This window comes from Phymastichus coffea, unplaced genomic scaffold (genome assembly GCF_024137745.1).
Source record: "Phymastichus coffea isolate CEN01 unplaced genomic scaffold, Cenicafe_Pcof_1.1 PCOF00003, whole genome shotgun sequence".
NCBI lineage: Eukaryota > Metazoa > Arthropoda > Insecta > Hymenoptera > Eulophidae > Phymastichus > Phymastichus coffea.
Genome location: NW_026706814.1, coordinates 1,994,351 through 2,018,663, shown reverse-complemented (window position 1 = coordinate 2,018,663; position 24,313 = coordinate 1,994,351). Strand labels below are relative to the sequence as shown.

At 38.3% G+C, this 24,313-nt stretch overlaps 1 protein-coding gene across 1 annotated transcript in view; it reads right to left on the bottom strand.

Moving 5' to 3' along the window:
- Window positions 1-24,313, bottom strand: part of LOC131665443 (ubiquitin carboxyl-terminal hydrolase 7) — a 957,589-nt gene that overhangs the window by 34,044 nt on the left and 899,232 nt on the right. The window contains exon 18 of the mRNA XM_058937325.1: window positions 17,162-17,261. Within this exon, the coding sequence (XP_058793308.1) occupies window positions 17,162-17,261 (100 nt within the window). The remainder of the gene's footprint in view (window positions 1-17,161; window positions 17,262-24,313) is intronic.

The following is a 24,313-nucleotide window of genomic DNA, read 5'->3' as shown; positions in this document are numbered from 1 at the left end:
CCGGTCTCGACTGCCGTCAGCGGCGCAGTTAGCCGATAATGTGTGCAGCTTTTATTTAGTTGAGTTGGGCGCCAGCTACCGTGTCCTCGAGTTAGGAGGGCAGGTAGCGCTGCAACATCGGCTGTCGGGTCCTGGGTCCTGCTGGTCGCTGTGATTGTCGGGTGGTTTACCCGTTGCCTCCTTTCTCGTCATCGTCGATCTCGCGCGGGTTATCACCTGTAAGAGATGAAAGGGGGAGCGCGAAATCCTATACGTAAATCGTTCGGACAGAAGGGGTTACCGAGCGAACGAGAAAGGGACAATGGGTGGTTTTTAGTCACTCACGGCTGCGGCTCGTCCGGCTAGTCAGGTTGTTGTTCGGGGCACTAGGCTCTCGTCTCGGGAATGGGTACATCGAAGGGCGTCATAGGGGCGCCTCGTTAACGGATCAGTAGCTAGATGAGAGGTTCCCTTCGATTCTTCGTCGACTGGTGGCATGGTCCACGCGACAACGGTTATTAGGCTGGGCGGCAATCAAGTCGTTTACATGTGCGTTCGTTAATCTTGGGACCGACCGCGATAGCTACGGGGGATGAGGTAATCAAGAGGGAAAAGTCAATAACAAAACCATAATTAATAAGGACTCGAGTTTATTAGATCAACTATTCCCTAGGTCAACCCAGTAGTCAATCCCTCGCGATGGTCAGCTTGATCTAAGTTAACAGGGGCACGACTGGCGTACCGCGACGTAACGTCGACTTGAGCGGGCGATCATTGATACGAGTGGTCTCGATGGGTTGCAAATGCATGGTTATGTCGTATTCAAATTATTTGCTTCACGTACTAACTCAGGAATCTGCTCGAGTAAACACACGCGCGGGATCGGTCGGTCGCGCGAAGGTCAGGTTACTCAATCGGCAGTACTAACAGCTCAAAGCAATAATCCTATAGTGAAAACAAGAGCTAATAACGCGCACACAGAACTCGTCGGTCGAACGAAGGTCAGACGCGACTCGTGCAGTATCCGATCGGCTTCACGCAAAGGAATTCGTCAACGTGCGTATGCGACTTGACGCCCGCGCGAAGGTCGTTCGACAATCCACGGAAAGTTATATAATGAACCTATAATACTGACGCGCACATAGGGAATCGGCTGGTCATACGAAGGTCATGTTTGTATAATCGGAATAACAACTCACGGCGAAAATCACTTCGAGAAAACTGGCAATAACTACACACACGCGAATAATTCACCTTCCGCACGACAACGGGGAAAAGCTCTCTGGTCAACCTGCAAATCGGCAGGGTTAAATGACGAATTTACGGCATATAGGCGGACGCGCGGGCGGAGAACTCGTCTTTCGGATAAAGTATGGCGCAACGGTGCAACAAGAGAAATCGCCCGAAAGGTCAGCGACGAAGGTGCGCACACAAAACGAATCTATCGGACGCGCGAAGGTCATGCGGCACTCCCGTTAACGCGGACGTTTAACAATCACGCGAAGAATTCGTATTTCGGACAATGTACGGTACAACGGCGCAACAAAAGAAATCGCCCGGACGATTAGCGACACAGTGTGCACAAAAACGAATCTATCGAACGTCCGCAGGTCATGCGGCACTCGCGTTAGCAATCACACAATCTATTAGAAAAGAAAAGCGTACTCACTCGGGCGCTCCCTTGATACGATCGCGGTCGCGAATGCTGCTGTAGCTACTGTTGCTGAGGCTGCTGCTTGTGGCTTGCTGGCCTGTTGCTGCTGTTAGGCTGCTCTGCTTCTGTTGCTGCTGCTAGGCTGCTCTGCTTCTGTTGCTGCTGTTAGGCTATTCTGCTTCTGTTGCTGTTGCTGCTGCTCTGCTTCTATTGCTGTCGCTACTTGTTGACTAACGGGGGCGTGTGGTCGGCACCAGGGCTGAACGAGTACTGGCGCGGCGTTTTTCGGCGACGCGCCGCTTCTCCTTGCTTACCTCCCCTTATCGGTTAGATGATTGGATAGCTTGTTGCTGAGCCGGGTGTCAACGCCGTCTATATCGGTATTTATTGCGCGCGTAATTTATTCATTGGTCGTGTCTTGGCGCCTAATTTCCCTATTGGCTGCGAAGATAGCGTCGGTTTCACTCTATTTGTCTAGCTACCCCTAAGCTGATAATGATTGGCTAATCCGTTAGCGACACTTGCCTATCCTTGTCTATCTACCGCTCGTTGGTCTTAACGATTCCCCTCACTCGCGTCTGATCGGTCTCGTATCGGTGGTCTCACTTGCTCTCACGCGCTCGATTGCCCCTACTTTGGTCTAGCCAGGTCTGCCTCAGTTAACGGGGGCTTGCGATCAGCTGATCACAGCTGGAATCTTTAAGGGCTTCCAGCTTCCCGGGGGAGTATCGGACCGGGTCGTGAGTGCGCGAGGGGTTGTTCGCGGGCGTAAGGGTCGTGCGCATTGGTTGGGAAGACTTCGGGGGACCGCAGGTCGTGAGATCTGGACATGCGTGGGCGGGCGTATGCGGCAGTAGCTATTTGGCCGCACGTTTCTAGCAGGAGCGGAGCCAACATAAGGTAGCATGAATTTTCGTATGATGACGCATCATCACAAGGTCAATTTTCATTTTCGTAGCGCCCTCATCATCGAGTTTGTGTTTGAACTCGCTCCCGCTCAGTCTGTCTCGCTCGTTCCTACTCAATCTGTCTCGTCGCCTCAAAATGGCCGCCTTTGTTCCCGCGTGTGAACATCGTACTTCGCTGTTGGTCTCTGGAGCGCTCTTCCTTAGTCATGTGTCGCGTATATACTGTTATGTATTCTCCTCTGATTTCGAACGAAATACGTTGCTAAGCGATTTTGTTAGTTTGTTTTGTTCGCTTTGTTTTCTCAGAGTATGTTTTGCATTGAGACGATAAACATATATTTGTGGTTATTTTAAATAAATACATTCTCGTTCTTTTTATAACAATATTATTATTATTATTTTGTGTGAGTGTACGTGTGAGTGTAACATTTTTGGGGGCTCAGCCGGGATATTTCGAGATGTCAGGAAAAACGCCGCGCACACCAACGCATGTACCATTTCAGACAAAGACAAGAGCACAGATTGCCACGGACGAACAAGCCGCTGCAGTTGCTATTACCAGTGCCGATATTGTTGCTATGGCCGACGTTGTGCTTGTTAACAATGACACCGCTGCTCCTATTGAACATCGACCGGATAAACAAACAAGACCTACTAAAAATACAGGTACTGTTGCTCGCACTAATACTAAAACTGCTCATGTCGATTCAGGGGACGACTCGACGGCTGACGGCTCGCGCTCAGGGAGTAATGTCCGGGTAGTGATTGCGGAGGTTTTGCCAACGCCGCCGATGGTCGCAGATACCTCGGGTGCACTGACCGATGAGTTGCGGGCGGTGACTAAACCCGTCCTTGCGCCTACAGTGACCAATATTCCGTTGCCACAAGCTACTCCCCAAGAAGCGCTGTTAGAACTTAACGATGCAAGGGTTGAACTCGATAAGTACCGAAGACAACTGGAGGTTATACAAACCGAACGAGAGGCCGAGCGAATATATAGTAGACAATTGGAAGAAAGATTACAACATCGCAGCGCCGAAGAACAGAACGCTACGACGGAGCTTCGTCTACGCGATGCTACTGTTGTCGATCATCATCGAACCATTGAAAATCTACAGTCACAACAATGTCTTCTTGAACAACAACTGACCCATTCCGTCAACAACTAAACCAGGTGAGCTCCTGTTCCTACCTTACTACACAAATTACACCAACAACAAATACAGTGAATACAAGTAACACGTGTAGTACACAACAGATAGGGTTAGATAATAGAACAAATAGGGAGGTAAATACACCTATTGTAAACTCAACCAGATTAATTGAAGAAGGGTTAGGCTATAACTTCAAACCTGACACTTATGATGGCACAACTCCTCTATGTGAATACTTAAATCAATTTAATTTAATTGCAAGAGCTAACGGGTGGAATGATGAAAAGAAAATGATAGCATTAGCAGCTTCGTTACGTGATAAGGCAAAAGGTGTATTGAGTAGCTTTACCGATATGGAAGTTTTGGATTTGAAATCATTATTGGAGAAACTAGAAGCACGATTCGGTGAACATTTAGAATCAAATAGTTATTTCTTGTTTCAAAATAGAAGACAGAAAATAGGCGAAGATCTTCCAACATTAGCTGCTGATATCAAGAAACTGGCATCGTTAGCTTATCCTGAATGTTCATTAGAGATTCGCGACAAAATTGCTTGTGCTCAATTTATTATAGGTATCTATCATACTGGGGTTAGGGAAGTTCTTCAATTAGAGCGTATCACTTCTTTGAAAATAGCTTTAGCTCGCGCTCTAGAAGTGAAATCGATCAAAGAAAGAAACAAGATTCCCGTCTTTCGGAATGCGCGAAATTTCCAAAATGACCCAAATTCTTCAGAAAATAAATTTCAAAATGAAGCAAATAGTATTGATAATAGCAAACAGAGTCAATCATTCGATCCTCGAGAATGGTTGAAGAATATTGAATGCTATCATTGTCATAAAAAAGGACATACACGCTCTCAATGCCCGGAGCAAGGAAACTAGGATGTGTCGAACTTTCAGGAGCGGGTTTGACATTTAGTGAACAAGCTCCTTCCAATAATGATTTGTCGAATATGCGCTTTTGTAGAGTTCTTGGAAATTTGAAAACTTTTAGGTTTGAGGGTAGTATAAACAGACAGTTATGCGTTTTTAAATTAAATACAGGCTCAGACGTGACGATCGTCAATCTTCGATTTGTTGATCCTCATTATCATAAAATTTTCTATGATGCTCATAATGTGAGGTACCCTACTGGTGAAGAAGTTTCTATCCAATTCAGAACAATTGTCCGCGTTAATTTGGGTCGATATCTTGATGACAGTTTTTGTTGCAGACATTACTGACGACTGTATACTTGGGTGTGATTTTTTGAATAAGACTGGAATTACAGAATCAATAAGTGACATTTTTAAGAGTACTACAGGTATGTTTGTCAGTGATGCTACCGCAGAATGTTGTAGAATGACAGAATATGTTAAGGAAGTACCAGATTTCTTGCTAGACCTCTTCGAAAATAACATTAGTAATTTAGATCCATCACAAAAGAAGAAATTTGCTCAACTTCTGACTGATTTCGAAGACATTTTTCAAGATGATGATGTTGCGGGAAAATGTAATTTAATAGAACATAAAATTGAGCTGAGCGATCCTCATCCTATTAAACAACCGGTTCATCCGGTTCCTTTTCATATCCAAACAGAAATTAATCAAATGATTACTGATATACAAAAGCAGGGTATTATCGAAGAATCTTCTAGTTCTTGGTGTTCTCCAGTAGTTTTAAAAAAAAAAGGATAAAACTTAGAGATTTTGTGTAGATTTTCGGAAGTTGAATGAAAAAACACTTAAAGATTCACATTCATTACCTAAGATTTTAGATAAATTATATTTTACCACCATATTTTACCGACTATATTTTAGATAAATTAGCTGGCAAATCTTGGTTCTCGACTTTAGATCTCAAAAGTGGATATTGGCAGGTGAGGATTCGTCCGGAAGATAGAGAGAAAACAGCCTTCTCAATTGGAAATGGTTTGTGGTAGTTCATCGTTATGGCTTTTGGCTTATGTAATGCTCCGACCACTTTTGAAAGGTTAATGGAGAAATTGCTCCGAGATCTTTTAAATGAAATCTGTTTAATTTATCTTGATGATGTTATGGTTATGGCAAAATCATTCGATGAGATGTTAGCCAATTTACACAGAGTTTTTCTGAGGATACGTGACACTAATTTAAAATTGAATAGGAAAAAATGTGTTTTCTTCCAACACGAGATAGAATACTTAGGACACATTGTTTCAGAAAACGGAAAAAAAACTAATCCCAAAAAGATAAAGGCTATGGTTACATGGCCTGTCCCTCGGTGTAAGAAACACGTGAAAAGTTTCACTGGATTATGCTCTTATTATAGACGGTTCATTAAAGGATTTTCTTCTATTGCTAAACCTCTGTATCGCTTAACTGAAAAGGGAACCAAATTCAATTGGACAAGTGATTGCCAAAATTCATGTGTGAAATTAAAAGAAGTTTTAACAACTCCACCTATTTTAGCTTTTCCTCGTACCGATTTACCTTTTATTTTAGACACAGATGCTTCAGATCATGGGATAGGAGCTGTCTTGTCAGAAGTTCAGGATGGGGTAGAGAGCGTAATAGGGTATTATAGTCGTGTTTTAACAAAAGCCGAGAGAAATTATTGTGTTACTCATCGTGAACTATTGGCAGTAGTAGATACAACTAAACATTTTCATTAATACTTATATGATAGAGCTTTCTTCATTCGTACCGATCATTCGGCGTTAACATGGCTACTTTCTTGTAGGGATTTGGATGGTCAATTAGCTAGATGGTTAGGAAAATTAGCTCAATATAATTTCAAAATCTTACACCGCAAAGGTACATCACATGGTAATGCAGATGGTTGTTCTAGACGACCCTGTAGTAATTCTTCGTGTAGATACTGTTTTAATATAGAATCACAGTATGCACAGGGTGATTGTGTAGGGCGGATTGTCTTTGAAGAAACTCCTCATTCAGTTTGGAAAGATCTTCAATTTCAGGATGATGTCATTCGTACTATTTTAAATAGTAAAAAGAAAGGTAAAAGATTATTATGGCAAGATATTTCTTCTGAAGATGAATACATGAAAATATATACATCCCAATGGGACTCCTTAGTTATTTTAGATAACATTTTGTATAGAGAATGGATCTCTTCTAATTTGAAGTCAAAAGTTCTTCAATTAATAGTACCTAGGAATTATATTAACACGGTTTTAGAAGAGGCTCATGATTCCCCTTCCGATGGTTATTTTGGTGTTAATAAAACGCTACAGAAGGTACGGAAAAGATTTTATTGGGCTTTTTGTAAGAAAGATGTTGAAAATTGGTGTAGATCTTGCTCGAAGTGTATAGCGAGAAAGGGACCTTCAGATAAAGGTCACAGTAAGATGAAGATCTACAACGTAGGATTACCTTTCGAAAGGGTTCAAATGGATATTTTAGGCCCTTTTCCGATTTATTCTTTAGGAAATAAATATCTCTTAGTCGTAACAGATTGTTTTACAAAATGGGTAGAAGTTTTTCCACTCTCTAATATGAGAACATAAACTATCGCCGAGATATTTGTTCGTGAAATTGTATGTAGATACGGAGTTCCTCTTGAAGTTCATACTGATCAGGGTCGTAATTTTGACGCTATACTAGTCAAACAACTATCCCAATTGTTAGGTATACAAAAGACTAGAACAACACCATTACACCCACAATCAGATGGCCAAGTAGAAAGACAGAATAGGACAATACTTGACTACTTAGCTAAATACATATCAGATAATCAAAAAGATTGGGATCGTTGGATTGTCTTGTACCTTTTAGCTTACAGATCTTCTGTTCATGCCACAACTGGAGTTAGTCCAGCGGAAATGTACACCGGTTCAGACCTGAGACTTCCCTTAGACTTGATGCGCGGACGTCTTCCTGAAGTAGAGACTCCTCATTTGCAAGAACACACATCAAGATTACATCACAACGATCGAAAAAATATTACGATAGAACAGCTCGACACATAAATTTCACAAACAACCAAAAAGTATGGTTTTTCAACCCTCGATGGCTCAAAGGAAGGACACCAAAACTCCAGAGTAATTGGGAAGGTCCTTTTACAATTATCAAGAAGATCAATGATGTAGTCTTCTGTATCCAGAATCGTGGTTTTCCCGTGAGCTGTAGAGCGAATGCTGGAGCAGGGATGAAGTTGCGGTACCACGACAAGTTTACCCCCCACTTCTATCCAAGAATTACCTAAAAGATAGATGTTTATCGATGATACCCTGATGTTACCTGGATTTGATGATTCTATATTTTAAGAGGCGGGTCCTGTAACCAGATAAGTCAAGGATCAACCCGCTTGAAGAGGACGGTCTTTCTTTCGTTTGTGAGATTGTCGGGACAACAATCTAAAAGAGGGAGAATAATGTTATGTATTCTCCTCTGATTTCGAACGAAATACGTTGCTAAGCGATTTTTCTAGTTTGTTTTATTCGCTTTGTTTTCTCAGAGTATGTTTTGTATTGAGACGATAAACATATATTTGTGGTTATTTTAAATAAATATATTCACGTTCTTTTTATAACAAAGTTATTATTATTATTTTGTGTGAGTGTACGTGTGAGTGTAACAATACATTCATATGTTCGCCAGTGGTCAGTAGCAGCGTGTGTGGTGCACAAGATGTCGTCGATGGTGCGTAGCAGCCTGACATAGCTGATTGCCGGCTTCATCTGCGATTTCCTGGTCACCCCAGGTATAATAGCTTCCCCAGAGTGTCTGTAATCGTGCCCGAGTGTGTAACATGTCCGTGAATTTCATTCACATGCATTTTCATTGCATTTTGCCGTCGGTTTTCCATGAGCTTTCCTCCAGCCTGCAACACGTGGTCAGGAATGTATGTGTGCGTGACCTCTTTTTTTTTCGTCGTGCGCTCCATTTTTCTCTCATCGGTTGAATCGCGCTGTTTTACTTGTTGCGTCATTTTCCCGGGCGTGCAAGGGCGAATTTGAAAATAAAGTAGTGCTTTTATTAGCGCGCAAGTAGGGTAATATTCTTCGGCTGGTTATGGGGCGGCAGGGGATGGGGATGGCTTCTCTGAGGTGTTGCAAGTAGTGCAACACTCTCAGCCAAAGCCTTGTAATACATCGCATTATAGGTGCTAGTTTCGCGGTATTATAATCAAATTCGTATTATATGTACAGTGCCGCTCACGCACTTTTACCCCCCCACGGACAAAATCAGTCGAACTTCAAAGTTTTATATCTCTGGTAGAAATTAACGTACAGAGACGCGCGTGGGTGCGTTTGAAAGGTCTTTCGGAGAGCTTTCAAATGATATGATTCACGGTTGCCATCGATTGTTTTTTTAAATTTTGCAACAATTATGCAAAATTGAAAATTCTGAAATTTTTTTATTATTTTTGACAATTAGCCAATTTTGGAAAAAAAATCGTACGAAAATTTGAAGTACACCATTTTTTAGCTATTACCAAGCCCTATCTGAATCACTCATCAAAAATTTATTTTCGTCAAATATGACGCGCGCACGGACATTTTTTCCTGGAAGTGACAGTTTTTTTCAACATTTTTTATCTCCGTCAAATTGTAACAATCGAAAAAAATTTATAGGAGAAAAAATGTTTGTTGTTTCACGTAGAATACTGCAATAATTTTTTTTTTGATTTTTCGAAAAATTTCGTTTTTCGGTTTAAATTATTTTTCAAGGTCGAAAAAAAAAAGATTTTTTTTTTATGTAATTTACGATACTTGTTATGTAGTATTATTGAATGGGTGGAAAAAAATTTTTTTTTGTGGTTTCTCATCTTTTTAGCGTACCGACTGTGAGAAAAAAAAATTGAAAAAAACCGAAAAAAAAAATTTTTCGAAAAACCAAAAAAAAAATTATTGCAGTATTCTACGTGAAAAAACAAACATTTTTTCTCCTATAAATTTTTTTCGATTGTTACAATTTGATGGAGATAAAAAATGTTGAAAAAAACTGTCACTTCCAGGAAAAAATGCCCGTGCGCGCGTCATATTTGACGAAAATAAATTTTTGATGAGTGATTCAGATAGGGCTTGGTAATAGCTAAAAAATGGTGTACTTCAAATTTTCGTACTATTTTTTTTCCAAAATTGGCTAATTGTCAAAAATAATAAAAAAATTTCAGAATTTTCAATTTTGCATAATTGTTGCAAAATTTAAAAAAACAATCGATGGCAACCGTGAATCATATCATTTGAAATCTCTCCGAAAGACCTTTCAAACGCACCCACGCGCGTCTCTGTACGTTAATTTCTACCAGGGATATAAAACTTTGAAGTTAGACTGATTTTGCCCGTGGGGGGGTAAAAGTGCGTAAGCGGCACTGTATCTATTGCAAAGTTATTCGTGATATTTACTTACAAATTAAATTACGCTAAGTATTATATAATAAATACTCATAAGTTTAAATTCGAGATAAACGCATTGAAGTTAACTAAAGGTGTGTTTTTGTTAATTTTAAAAGCTTGCAATTATCGATGTTGCATAGTAAACAATGAATTTCTCTTGCCTTTAACGTCACGCTTCTTATATGGTCTTGATTTTGATGAAGTGTCCTAACACATCTAAGTGCGTATCTGAGGTGGCGCCTTAATTTTGATATCGCTTTTCCGTAGTTTCGAATGTATGGCGGGTTGCCATTGTGCAGTGGAAAGTGAAAGAAAAGAACAGATCAGACTGGACCGTTATAGTATCTACTAATTACTACTACTAATAATGAGCAGCTTACGAATTTATTTTATTAATTAATTTTATGAAATTTATATATTTTATTTTTAGTTCAATTTCTAACTTTTATTTGTTCCATTCTATTATTTTAGTTCTCGATAAAAAGACAAAAAACTAAAAAAAAAAAAAATACAAAATAGAAAAATCAAAACGAATATATATACAGGGTGTCCCATTTTAACTTACGCACCAAGATAACCCAAAAACTATGAGAGCTAGCGAAAAATGTTTCGAATAAAAGTTACTCGTCTCCGAGGGGGACATATTATGGTGACCTTGACTTTGACCTCAAGGGTCATTTTCAAGGTCATTTGAAGGTCAACTTTGTTTTTTCAAATAGGAACCCCTATTTTCGACCCTGAATTCGGAAAGAGCGAAAAATTCTACGTTTAGATGACCTATCATGCGTGGGGTCCGGGAGACCCGCCAAGGTCATTTGAAGGTCAACTTTGTTTTTTCAAATAGGAACCCCTATTTTCGACCCCTGATTCGGAAAGAGCGGAAAATTCTACGTTTAGATGACCTATCATGCGTGGCGTCCGGGAGACCCGCCAAGGTCATTTGAAGGTCAACTTTGTTTTTTCAAATAGGAATCCCTAATTTTAACCCCGGATTCGAAAAGTACAAAAAATCCTAAATATTTTATGTAATGAATTAATTCAACTTTCCATGGCCATTTAAACGTCAAATTAATGGCAAATTACTTTACTCAGAACAGTTTCATGTTTTCATATGAGAAATAAAGTATGCGTAAATTTTAGAACACACTGAATTTATTCAACTTTTTATGTACAGAGTTTAACAAAAAAATATTAGTCATTAGTAGTAATAATCAACAGTATTAGTCAATCTGATGAGGAATAACTCAATAATAACAATAATAATGATCTGGCAATAAGTTGGTGATGAATGATGCGCACGCACAATTACATGAGATGTTCAATAGGTCCCCCATTGTTTGCTAAGCATGTTTCCAAACGCCGATGATAATTATTGAGAACGTTTGTAAGTATTTCAGGCGTAACAGCTGCACAAGCTCTTCTCATTCTATCCATCATATCTAATCTAGTGGTAGGTGCATCCTTGTAAACAGCGTCCTTGCAATATCCCCAGAAATAGCTGTCTAGTGGATTCAGGTCAGGAGACCTAGGTGGCCAGGGAACTGGACCACCTCGACCTATCCAATGGTCACGTAATTGAGCATTCAAAAATTCTCTAACGTTTACAGCAAAGTGAGCTGGAGCACCATCTTGTTGTAGCTACATGAGCTGCCGAACATTCAGTGGGATGTCCTCCAAGTATTCAGGTAGATGATTCTCCGGAAAATCAAGATACGCTTGGCCGTTGACATTGCCATAAAAAAAATGGGGACCAATAGTATACCCGTTGAATATTCCCACCCAAACATTAAGACTCCAACGGTGTTGATTTATCACTTGACGATGCCAATGAAGATTGACAGGTGACCAATAATGACAATTATGTCTATTGAGTTTACCGTCACTTTTGAAGGTAGCTTCATCGCTACAACAAACATTCCAAAAGAAATTGGGATCCTCGTCCAGTTGATTAAGAGCCCACCTACAGTAATTCATTCTGAGTAAATAATCATTTTCATTGAGTTCTTGGTGCAGGATGATGTGGTATGGATGGTAACCCACGGATCTTAACATCCGATGAGCAGTAGTACGAGGTACGCCCAACCGACGTTCGATTTCTCTTGTACTGATGTGAGGATTCACATGAACCATTGCTAACACAGCAAGAAGTCTTGGATCATTGTTGTTCACATTTCTGTTTCCACCTCTCTGTCGATGAAGATCATTCATACGGCAACGTCTTTCGATATTTCTGATTTGCCTGTCATTAGGATGGCGCTGGTTCGGAAAACGTTCAGCATAGAGCCGAGCAGCAGCTCGGTAGTTCCGGCGACATTCACCAAGTACTAACAATACTTCAACGACTTCATTTCCTGAATAATTGGTCATTCTGTGAAGAAATATCAAAGACGTAATGCATATTTGAAAGATAACACTAACCACAAGAGTGGTAATAATTTGTTAATACTTACATGAAAAACGCTCAACGACTTTTTCAACAGTTGTTAAAAAAATGCTTACTATTAATAATCACTCATCTCAACACTAAATTCGTCACTCCGTTCAAAACAAAAATCGACGTTTTTATTCAAAAACTTACTTTTACCTCTAAATGAGCATAAAGAATTGAATACACGTTACATCTCGACGTTGACAGAACGGACAACCTTCCATACTTCCCGAATCCGGGGTCGAGAATAGCGATTCCTATGAAAAATAGTTAACCTTCACATGTTCTTGAGTGATCAACCACAAGTTACACCTTGCCTGAACGTAGAATTTTTTGTTGTTTCCGAATCCGTGATAAAAAAAGTAGGGTACTCCAGGAAAAAACAAAGTTGACCTTCAAATGACCTTGGCGGGTCTCCCGGACCCCACGCATGATAGGTCATCTAAACGTAGAATTTTCCGCTCTTTCCGAATCCGGGGTCGAAAATAGGGGTTCCTATTTAAAAAAACAAAGTTGACCTTCAAATGACCTTGGCGGATCTCCCGGACCCCACGTATGGTAGGTTATCTAAACGTAAGATTTTCCGCTCTTTCCGAATCCGGGGTCGAAAATAGGGGTTCCTATTTGAAAAAACAAAGTTGACCTTCAAATGACCTTGAAAATGACCCTCGAGGTCAAAGTCAAGGTCACCATAATATGTCCCCCTCGGAGACGAGTAACTTTTATTCGAAACATTTTTCGCTAGCTCTCATAGTTTTTGGGTTATCTTAGTGCGTAAGTTAAAATGGGACACCCTGTATAAAAATTAAAAATTAAAAAAAATTTTATGTAAATCTATATTATATTATTGATTTATCTTTCTTTCTCTGTTCAATCTTTTTTGCATGTAATTTTTCAGCATTTTTGTTCGAGTTTTATTTTATTATTTTAACAGTTTTTTATAGTTTTATTTTAATAGTTTTATTTTCTTTCATTAGTTTTATTTAATTTTGTTCATTTCATTTATCAGATTTTTTTTAAACTCGAAGAAAAATTTGAAGTAGCTAAGAGAAGGGTTGAGCCTCACAAATTATAACAAGCAGCTTGCATCTTGTTATGTCTCTCTCTCTCTCTCTCTCTCTCCCTCTATAGCTAGTGGTAATGATAATTATATGAGAATCATATGATCGAATGTTTGGTTTGTTATAGCACAGAGCAAGCGTCAGTGAACTGGTAAGTGACGAGCCCTTACTCGAGTAGTGGTTGTTAGCCCGCGACGCGAACATCGCGGAGAGATGATTATCTTGAGGGAAGAAAGAGAATAGGCGCGATTAGGCAGCATACAGCTGACCGGCAAAGAAGTAGCGACTGTTTTTAAAAGTCGATGACAACAGAGATCGTAATCCGTAGACCGTACAAAGGGAGAGGATCTCTAGTTACCTAAGGTGTCTAAGTGCACCCGTATAAATCAAAAATGAAAAAGGAGTGCGAGCTAACCGGCAACTAGCTAGCGAGAAGCGAAGGCACCTTTATTAGTCTAACGGAGTAAACACTGTAAATATCTATTCGATGCTTGGTTTTTTCTCTCGCTTTCTTACTCTCTCCTCATGCTCGTCTACTGCTACGCATTTCACTACTACTCGCGCTACTTAGTCCGCTTATGGCTTACTTTATTCTGCGTTGCGCATCATGTACCGCGGTTCGTCATTCGACTCCACTGACAATCGCGGCAAAGTTAAGCGTGTCCGCTAGCGCATACAGATTCAACGCACCGTTCATCGCTTGGTGTAACTCACGACGCAATACAACTAGGCATTGAGTCTACTTGCGCGCAACGCGTATCGACTTTAGCAGGTCGCATACCATGTGGTAAGTCGAACGCTTACTCTGTACTGTAACGGTCCTATCTATGAGCTAGTTTCTCATTTCACTGAATTACTGCAACCCGCTAAACTCATCAATCTGTTTACATCAATTAGCATATTAAACGGCACCACCTCACCTATTATTTGATTGTCTTAGTACAAGAGTCTAATTTCATGACCATATAAGGAGCGTGACATCACATACTTATAGATATAATAGTTTTTATTATTTGAATAACATATGTTAATTAATAGTAATTTTGATGAAACAAAGCATTTTTTATATAGATTTTAGAACATATATTTAGATTATAATAATTTTAATTGTGTTTAATTATTAAATAATATTGAATTTTTATATGCAAAGTTAATTTGTTTATTACGTTGTAAATATTAAGTATTAGAAAAATACGAATACTCTAAATTCATAATGAATATCTTAAAAACACGAGTAAGAATTGGTTTCATTGATAACAGTTTAATTATAACTGTTATCAATAAATAAATAATTCATAATTTATTTGAACATTAAGTTATATATAGATCGAAAGCGTTAATTTTTACATAATAATGACAGCTTTGTAACTTATAAATCTTAATTAATGAATCTAGTAATTACATTATAAGATTATCGAAAAAACCGTTACAAATATGAAAATTTATTATAATTCGAATGTTATTAACTAATTTGATTATTCCTTTTTAGAAATTACTTCTACAATTAATAAGCTACTAATCTATGAAAAATTTTATTATTGTTTTATTGTAAATATTGTAATATTACATTAATTAACTTTATTAGTTAATAACTTTTGAGGATACTGTTTATAATAATTGTAAATTATTCAAAACGATCAATAACTAATTTTGTAAAGTTTATGTGTTTTAAAATTTTAGTATTAAGGTTTATTCACTTGTAAATTTAGAAAATTCATATCTCAAAATTGCGAATACTTCTCGAAGATTCAAAAACTTCTCAAAGAGAGCTGTCCTGCGAAAATACGCGGGAAAATCTGTGTATAAATACGCTGATTTTTGCACAGGCTTGCATTCATTCCTAGCCTTGCAGAGCGCATGAGATTGAATAAACTTGGCTAATACTTAAGTTCTTTCTCTCATTGTGATTAACTGAGCACGACCTTTCCTTTCCTATAATTCGTGCTCAACTTATAGAACATTTCGCGCTATAAGAAACTTGGGCTCAATTATATCCTTCATAAGAAAGACTTTAGCTCTGCTTACGGGACAATTCGCACCATAAGAAACTAGGGCAAAGTCTGTCATTTCCTTGTAATTTTACTTACATACTTATTTACATTATTTGTTAATTTATTTCATATTAATAATTGGAGTAAAATTGAAAGAAACGAATTCTCACTCATTAACGCGACAGGACCACGAGAGTACGAACTATAAAATAAATTATAAGTGATACGAACATCACAGTACTGAGGACGAGACGCACGCGTGTCGTACATTGTTTACGCCCATGCTGTAATTTCTCGTTCATCCACTTTCGTAAAATATACCGATAATCCGCAACAAAATAAACACGCGTTATCATTTTGGTTACCGCCCCGCCTTTTCCTCGTTTTTGCCTTGCTTTGTTCCTCGAGCTCGATGCCTCTAGGTTCTTATCTCGAGTCATGGCGTAGCTCACGACACTCTCCGCGGGCCCACTTCTCGTAGCTGGAAGGAGGCGCACTGAAGCGGCTGGACCCGGACGACCTTTGCGCAGAAGCGCTTGTCACTCCGAATAGCAACCTCGTCTACCACCAACATTGTCCGTGAACCAAATTCAACACCCCTAATATACCGGATTCTGCCCGCGCAATCGCGAGCCAGAACACCGTTATACTACTAATTAATATTACTAATATAGATCTGAGGAAACAAGAAATTCCGAGACCATTTGGGAGCAAGCCAAGAGCAAATATCAAAAAGAAGAGTTTAAGGGACAAAAGCATGAATCAGTAAGAAGACTATCCAGCAACTCGATCGCGCTCCCACTACAGAGCAATAACAGATATCTGGTAGTTGCGTGCGCCCGCCTGACGATAAGTTACTTTGGACGATTTAAAACAAAAATGAAATGATGTCGGTTATTGAAACTATGAGTTTATTCGAACACCTTTTCGCTTACCGGATAAATTTGACTGACGTAATTTTAGACGATACATGCTTTGACACCGAAGTATTGGGAGCACTAACAGAGCGCAGATACTTAAACTTTGATAATGTATTGAGTGCAAAACGCAATATAGTAGACGTCATAGTAATGGAAAACCATACTATGAAGTTATTCTTGAAGAACCATCTTGATGATAAGTCACTCCGGTCGGATATTACACATTACCTTAAAACACTCCGCGGTCAACTATTTTTTTTCCTTTTTTATTTCTTTAACTTTTTCTCGGCTTGATATAGTTCGATTAACATGATTGTTGGCTCGTTTGAAAGGTAATTTAATTATTTATAACTTTCTTTATTGCAGTATATACTTTGCTCTACAACTGTTAGTTTCATACGCGAAAAACACGTTTTCGTTTATTACAATCATTGTTTAAAAATCAGGTAATGAAAATCAGAAGTAGGAAACATATAGGAAAACGATCGTCCATTGCGTTTGCAGCATAGTTTTTATCCCTGAAATGTCTATTGGTTATCCTATTAAGGGATGATACGGCAACCCACCTCGTGGATTTAAAAATGTTGGCCTCGAAGTTCACCTATTTTGTGGTTAATAACCACTTAAAATGAACCTTAAAGTCATTTAGGCGATATACATTTTTGTAATTACACACACACACACCACACGCTTACACATTTGTATAATAATTTTTACAAAAACTATTATATAAAAACTTACTTTGATTTTGATGTGGCTTGAAATCGCTAATATCTATACAATATTCAGGTGAATCACTGATAAACTGAGGTTTATTGGCTGTGACGATTGCAAATTTAAACTGAAAAATGTAGATTATTTATATTAATTATAAATGAATGACATTACTGTTTATGAAAAATTGATAATAGAAAATAGTTATTAGCCATACAGTTCGTTTGTACATCACGGTATTCGTGAAAAACAGTTGAATAAAAAAACACATCTAATTTGATTATTGCATATAGTTAGGGATCATTTCAATAGAATGTGTAACGGAGAATTCCGGCCGTACCCGTCTGGGTTGCTCGCGACCGTCCGCACAAATTATTTATTCGGGGATTGGGAAGCAAAAGACGTTCCCACGACTGAATAACGCGTCGAGCATAAACACGTTAAACGCACAGATTCGAAGTCGGGATGAGGAGTGATACAGCGGCGAATAAACACAACAGCGGATTAACACTAATCCTTTAATCGTCAACAATGAGTTACAAGACAGCGATCTCGCGCTTATACACTACGAGCGGCACAACAATGAATCCGAACGCGAAAGGTGAATCGGTGGCTGATCAGCCTGCCGATTCTCTTTATAAATTAAATCGCTACAATAATGCCCGACAGAATACTTTCCGCTGTTAAACTACCAACGGGATAGCCAGCAGGTCTGCCGTGCTACCACCTATAAGCTGGCGCCCAAACATGCAAGAGAGAGAGAGATAAGAGGAAAACACGGCACCGACCTCGACCTTCAGCCTTTCTGACGGCTAGAACGCTCCACCGCGTGACGTCACTGGTGCGCTCCTCGCTGACCGTCTCGCTGATGTTTGTTGTCGTCGCTATCTATCTCCTCGCTCGTTCTCTCGCTTGCACCACGATGCTGCTCTCTCAATCCGGAACTCGCTCGTTAATTGCTGCTGTTGTTGTCTCCGCCTCCTCCCTGTTGCTCGGTGCTGTAGCACGTCAAGTTCCTCGCGCGCTCGCCCGCGCACCTCGCCGGTTACCCGCACGCATCGGTGCCGGGTATCTTGTGGGACACGGCTGGATGCGACCCAGCCTCACGCTCTATCACTCATCCGCGCACCGGGCGTGTCTCCGGAATGAACAAGACGTCGGCGAGGTCTCGAGGCCAACTCGGAAAAAACCGTGACCTTTCGGTTTATCCGCGCGCGCGACTTTCTCCGCTCATTGCCTAGCAGAGACTCCCAAATTTTCCGCGGCGATCCGCGATTCGAGCGCTCTCTCTTTCTCTCTTTCTCTCTTCTTCTGCGCCATCTGCGTCGCTCCAGCAGTCAGCTCAGCCCGTGTTCAGCACCTCGCAAACAAAAGGTCCAAGCATGAGTGTGTGTGCCAAACGTACACACTCTCAGCCTGGCGCGGCGCACGGACATTTGCGAGAGCTAAACGGACGAGATCGGCCTAGCCGAGATTCTACGTCACAAATGTAAAAAAGTTTCAGCCCAATCCCCCTAACTCTGTTGAAATAAAGTGTTTTTAAGGCCAAAAATATAATTTTAACTAAACACTTTATTAAATATTATAAATGTGATTTCTTTATTATAAACAACTTGCAGTAACAGAAAAATATAATATATTTAACAACAATGAAAAGGGTTTCTATACACTCGGCTACTAATTTATACTACAAACTAAGACATGTTTAGCATTATATTCTTGAACAGCGCGTAAAAGTTTTTTTTGGGTTATGTGGATGCTCTTTTGAAACTTTGTATCATGCCCAAATCGTTTTAAAGTCAGCGTGTAAAGATTCCACAGCTTGTTCACTACAAAATCCAAGACTGTTTTCAACTCGATCATAAAATTTCGGGATATGGAACCATACAGCATGAATTTTAGGTTTTATTGGAATATCTAAAACAATGTAACTCTTCTCAAAATCAGAAATTGCTTGTTTGTAATTTTCATGTAAAGTACAAAAAAATAACTATGAACAACTAACTAAAAATCTTGAAATTATTTTACATATTTCAAACACCCTATCCTATAAAAACTTCTCAATATATCAACTTTATTTGACAAGGATTTACAACTATTTCCCGCAAATGAAGGACTGCCTTAAGTAAAATCTTACGTAACATTACATTTTTTAGCCGAATCCAAACTCTTCTTTTCAAATTCTGAAAGCATGTGCTTATACAAAGAATTAACAACACCAATCATAAGATACACTTTTCGCATAAATTAAAGGAACAAAAAAAATTTTTTTGACATTTTACAATTGGACAATTACAACAGGCTGTATTTCAGTGAGAAATTGTCGTACAGGAAATAAGAAAATATAGCTTTTGAAGCTTGAATACTCTAGATTTCGAATTTTTTGGTTACAAATTTTTCGGAACACCTGTAGCCATGCGATTCTTGGATAAAACACAAAAAAAAATTTTCCAAAATTTTTAACTTATTATTTTACTCTACGGGCATGAAAAAATTTCTTCGAGCTAGACCAATGCATAGATCGCATAGCCTGTTCATTAAGCTTCTTTTGCGGGAGTCAGATACGACCATTTGTCTTCGAGATATTGAATTTTGAATGCAAAAGGATCCTTTTTCACTCAACTGCCGATATCTCTGAAACTACTGGTCGCCCAGTGAACGGACAGGGGGTTTCGTTTTCTGAAGAAGATTTCCTACAAAAATCTGTCACGGTAGATTTGAAAAAAAAAATCGTTTTTTTGCGTTTTCAAGACAAACAAGGTTTCTGATTGATTAGGCATTAGCGTTATCCAAAGCATACCATGTGGAAGTTGCACGGTCGGATTTAAGCTTCATTTGTGCTTACCGATGTGTGTTAGATTCTTCGGAAAAAATGAGACCCTGTGGTTTGTTAGTTTCACAGTATTTAACGACTCCAAACTCATTTTCTAAAGTGTGTAATGTGTAAGTGTTTAGTATCGAGTATTCCCGCCTCTAGTCCTAATTACGGCTTGCAACCTTTGTCGCATATTCGAAATGCAATTTCGGATCATCCATTGAGGGATCTGACGTCAAACTCTTATCAGAGCGTTCTTTAATTCTGCTAAATTATTTAGATATGGATCATTTTGACGCAATCGGCGGCCCAATATGTCCCAGATGTGCTGTATGGGATTCAGATCAGGACTCATTGCAGGATGCCTCAACAATCTAAAGTTGTTCCTCTGAAAGAATTAATGGATGATGTTCGCTGTGTGAAGCCTAGTATTATCTTGCATAAAAATAAATCCTCTCCTGTTTCGTACTAACGGTAACATGTGAGGTTGCAAGATTTGGTCGATGTAACGCCTAGCATTGACAGTGTCTCGAACAACCACTAAAAGAGTACGAGAATCCCGTAAAATTGCAGCCCAAACAATCATCGATCCGCCATCGTAAGCAGCTGTGGGACGAATAAAACGCTGTTGATAACGTTGACCTGTACGACGCCAAACTCGAGGTCTTCGGTCATTACCATGCAGGCAAAACCGAGACTTGTCAGAAAAAAAAACTCTGTTCCAATTTCTTATTGACCAGTTCACATGGTTGTGAGCGTCCTTCAGACGAGCTCTACGATGTGTAACGGTTAACATCGGTCCATGGGCAGCAGTTCGAACACAGAGTCCGGATTCGCGAAAACGATTTCTTACCGTTGATCGAGAAATGTTTCGCGGCTGTCGTTGTTGTTGTTGTTGTCACTGTTGTTGACGATTTGGGAAGTTTCGAGCGATGACGTTTGCTGGAACAAAAGGGTCTTGAATAGCCTGTCGAATGATTGCTCGATCATCTCGACGAGCCGTTGTTCGATGTCGTCCTTATCCAGTACGTTGTTGGTATCCATTTGTTTCCCGGAATCGGTTGTACACACGAGAGATAACCGAAGCACTTACACCGAGTTCTTCACCAACCTGTTGATATCTGTAGTCCTCCTGAACAAAGGTCACTAGCCGAGCGACTTCTGGGGCAGATAAATGTCGCCTTGGAGGGATTATGGGATAAGATGAAATTTCAAAGCTGCTGTCAGTAATTTCTTTAAAGATAATGAAATAAACTATTGGTTGGTTTTTATTACCAGAAGTCGAAAAGTTTTGAAAAAACTGTTTTGCGTCATGTAATGACTCTGTAGAAAACGTAAAAAATTTATCGCTCAGAATTTCGCGCAATGAGTACCATGGGCACCTTCGGGATATCGACTTTAATTTTATTCAATAACATTTTTTTAGGAAAAAAAAAAGGTTTGATTGTGTCCATAGCTTCAACGAGGTAAGTCAGAAATGGCCTCTTGGTTTTTTTTAATTTTAAAAATTAAAAAAATTTAATTTTCCAAAAAATAAATTAGTAGAAAGTTACAGGGATGACCATTAGGGTGAGCCGTTTTCCACATTTTTTGTTGTTTATTTTTTCGATATTTTTTTAAGGAAATTTTACGGGGTTTTTTTAAGCGTGAGAAAAAAATTTTTTTTCCTTCAAATTTTTTTTCAATGTTCAAAAAAAATTTCTGAGAAAATTTGCGAAAATATTTTTGAAAAAATTTTTTTGGATTTTTTTTTTCGTTAATCAATCTTCAGAAAACTCTAAATTATTGATTTTTGAAAATCAAGTTTAAGGAACAAAAATCTTATTCCTTTAATTTTTTCAAAATTTCAATCAATCGGTCCAGGAAAACCGCTGAATCGATCGATTTAAAAATTTAGGAGAGTCTTTGAGGAACGTTAGACTGTAAAATTTTTTTCTAACCTAAGTTTTTCCTCCAATATTACCGAAGATACAGTCGATTAACCAAAAAAAGAGAAATTGGCACTTTCTTGCTCTTTTTTCATGTTAACATTACAGGTGGAAAAATATTTTTTTTCCAATCAACCATGACAGACTTTTGTAGAAAATCTTCTGCAGAAAACGAAACCCCCTGTCCATTCGCTGGGCGACCAGTAGTTTCAGAGATATCGGCAGTTGAGTTAAAAAGGATCCGTTTACATTCAAAATTCGATATCTCAAGACAAATGGTCGTATGTGATTCCCGCAAAAAGCAAATTGAAGCTGAATGAACAGGCTATGCGACCTATGTAATGGTCTAGCTCGAAAAAATTTGTTCATGCCCGTAGAGTAAAATAATAAGGTAAAAATTTTGTAATATTTTTCTTTATGCTTTATCCAAGAATAGCATGGGTATAGGTGTTCCGAAAAATTTGTAACCAAAACATTCGAAATCTAGAGTATTCAAGCTTCAAAAACTATATTTTTTTATTTCCTGTACGACAATTTATCACTGAAATACAGCCTGTTGAAAATTGCTAAAAAATTTTTTTTTGTTCCTTTAATTTATGCGAGAAGTGTATATCAATGGACTATATGCAAACACACTTTCAAGAATCCCCCACCACCATCTATACTAAATCTCTTTTTTTTTTACAAAATTCATCAAACCTTCTGTATCATTACGAAACACCTTTGCTTCCATATACTTCCTTTTTATTTTTTTTTTTTACATTGCTCATTGGACAGTCTTTAACGCTAACAATGAACCAACGTACTGATTCGTAGTTTGTAATTGCTGTTTTAAATTTGGTTGGAAAAGTTTCTTGTTTCTTGTGCCACTGGGCAAAATAAACACGTCTTATTTATTTTACGTGTAAAAACTCCTAAGTTTGTTGACAGTTTTGAAATATTTGCAGCAGACATTGTTTCCAATTTATTTATTTTTGGTGCATGATTTTTCATAGTTATCCGAAGTTGTGATCCATACTCTTGAGATATTGAAAGCGAATCACTTGCTCCTCTTTTTCTAGAGCTTATTGTCAAAGATACATCATTATTAGAAATTTCTTTCAATGAATCACTTATCAAATGTCCTTTTTGTACAGATAGTAAATCATTAATAACACTTTGTTTAAGACTTTTCACTTATTTCGACGACATTGAACACACATGTTTTTCTGTTGCATTGACATTCAAATACGTTAAATTGATTTTCAATACATTCGACATTTCGCATAATAGTTTTTCTTCCTTTTGATAATTTTGTATTAACTTTAAAGTTTACGTAACCCCGCTAGCTGCCAATTAGACAAAGGCTACATTAACACACTTTTCCTTCGTTAGATCTACCATTGCGTTTCAAAGATTCGAATGTAAAATAGTCTGATAGTCTAAAAATTCTTTTACTCTCTAGCACGCATTGCAAACGGCTGTTGAAAGTTGATTGTCTTCTATATCATAAGTCACTAAATTGTCAATTTATTGTTTTAGAACGCCACTAATTACATACACTTTTTTAAATAAAACAAACATATAGACGCTTAATTTTTATCATGTGTCTTTCGATATTGTTTCACGTTTGAAAACAATCGCACATTTTCGCGAGAGTCATGGAATAAAACTAACATTTTCAAATTATAAACGGAGCTTCCATGACAAACGTTATTTCTTGTTGATATAACGATAGCAACTAAAATTCTCAATAGTAAATAAATGAAAAAGAAATTTTCGTTACAATATTTATTTTTTCATTGATGATGTTATAAATATTTTGCTCATTGCGAGTTACAGTGCCGCTCACGCACTTTTACCCCCCCACGGACAAAATCAGTCTAACTTCAAAGTTTTATATCTCTGGTAGAAATTAACGTACAGAAACGCGCGTGGGTGCGTTTGAAAGGTCTTTCGGAGAGCTTTCAAATGATATGATTCACGGTTGCCATCGATTGTTTTTTTAAATTTTGCAACAATTATGCAAAATTGAAAATTCTGAAATTTTTTTATTATTTTTGACAATTAGCCAATTTTGGAAAAAAAATCGTACGAAAATTTGAAGTACACCATTTTTTAGCTATTACCAAGCCCTATCTGAATCACTCATCAAAAATTTATTTTCGTCAAATATGACGCGCGCACGGACATTTTTTCCTGGAAGTGACAGTTTTTTTCAACATTTTTTATCTCCGTCAAATTGTAACAATCGAAAAAAATTTATAGGAGAAAAAATGTTTGTTGTTTCACGTAGAATACTGCAATAATTTTTTTTTTGGTTTTTCGAAAAATTTCTTTTTTCGGTTTAAATTATTTTTCAAGGTCGAAAAAAAAAAGATTTTTTTTTTTATGTAATTTACGATACTTGTTATGTAGTATTATTGAATGGGTAGAAAAAAATTTTTTTTTGTGGTT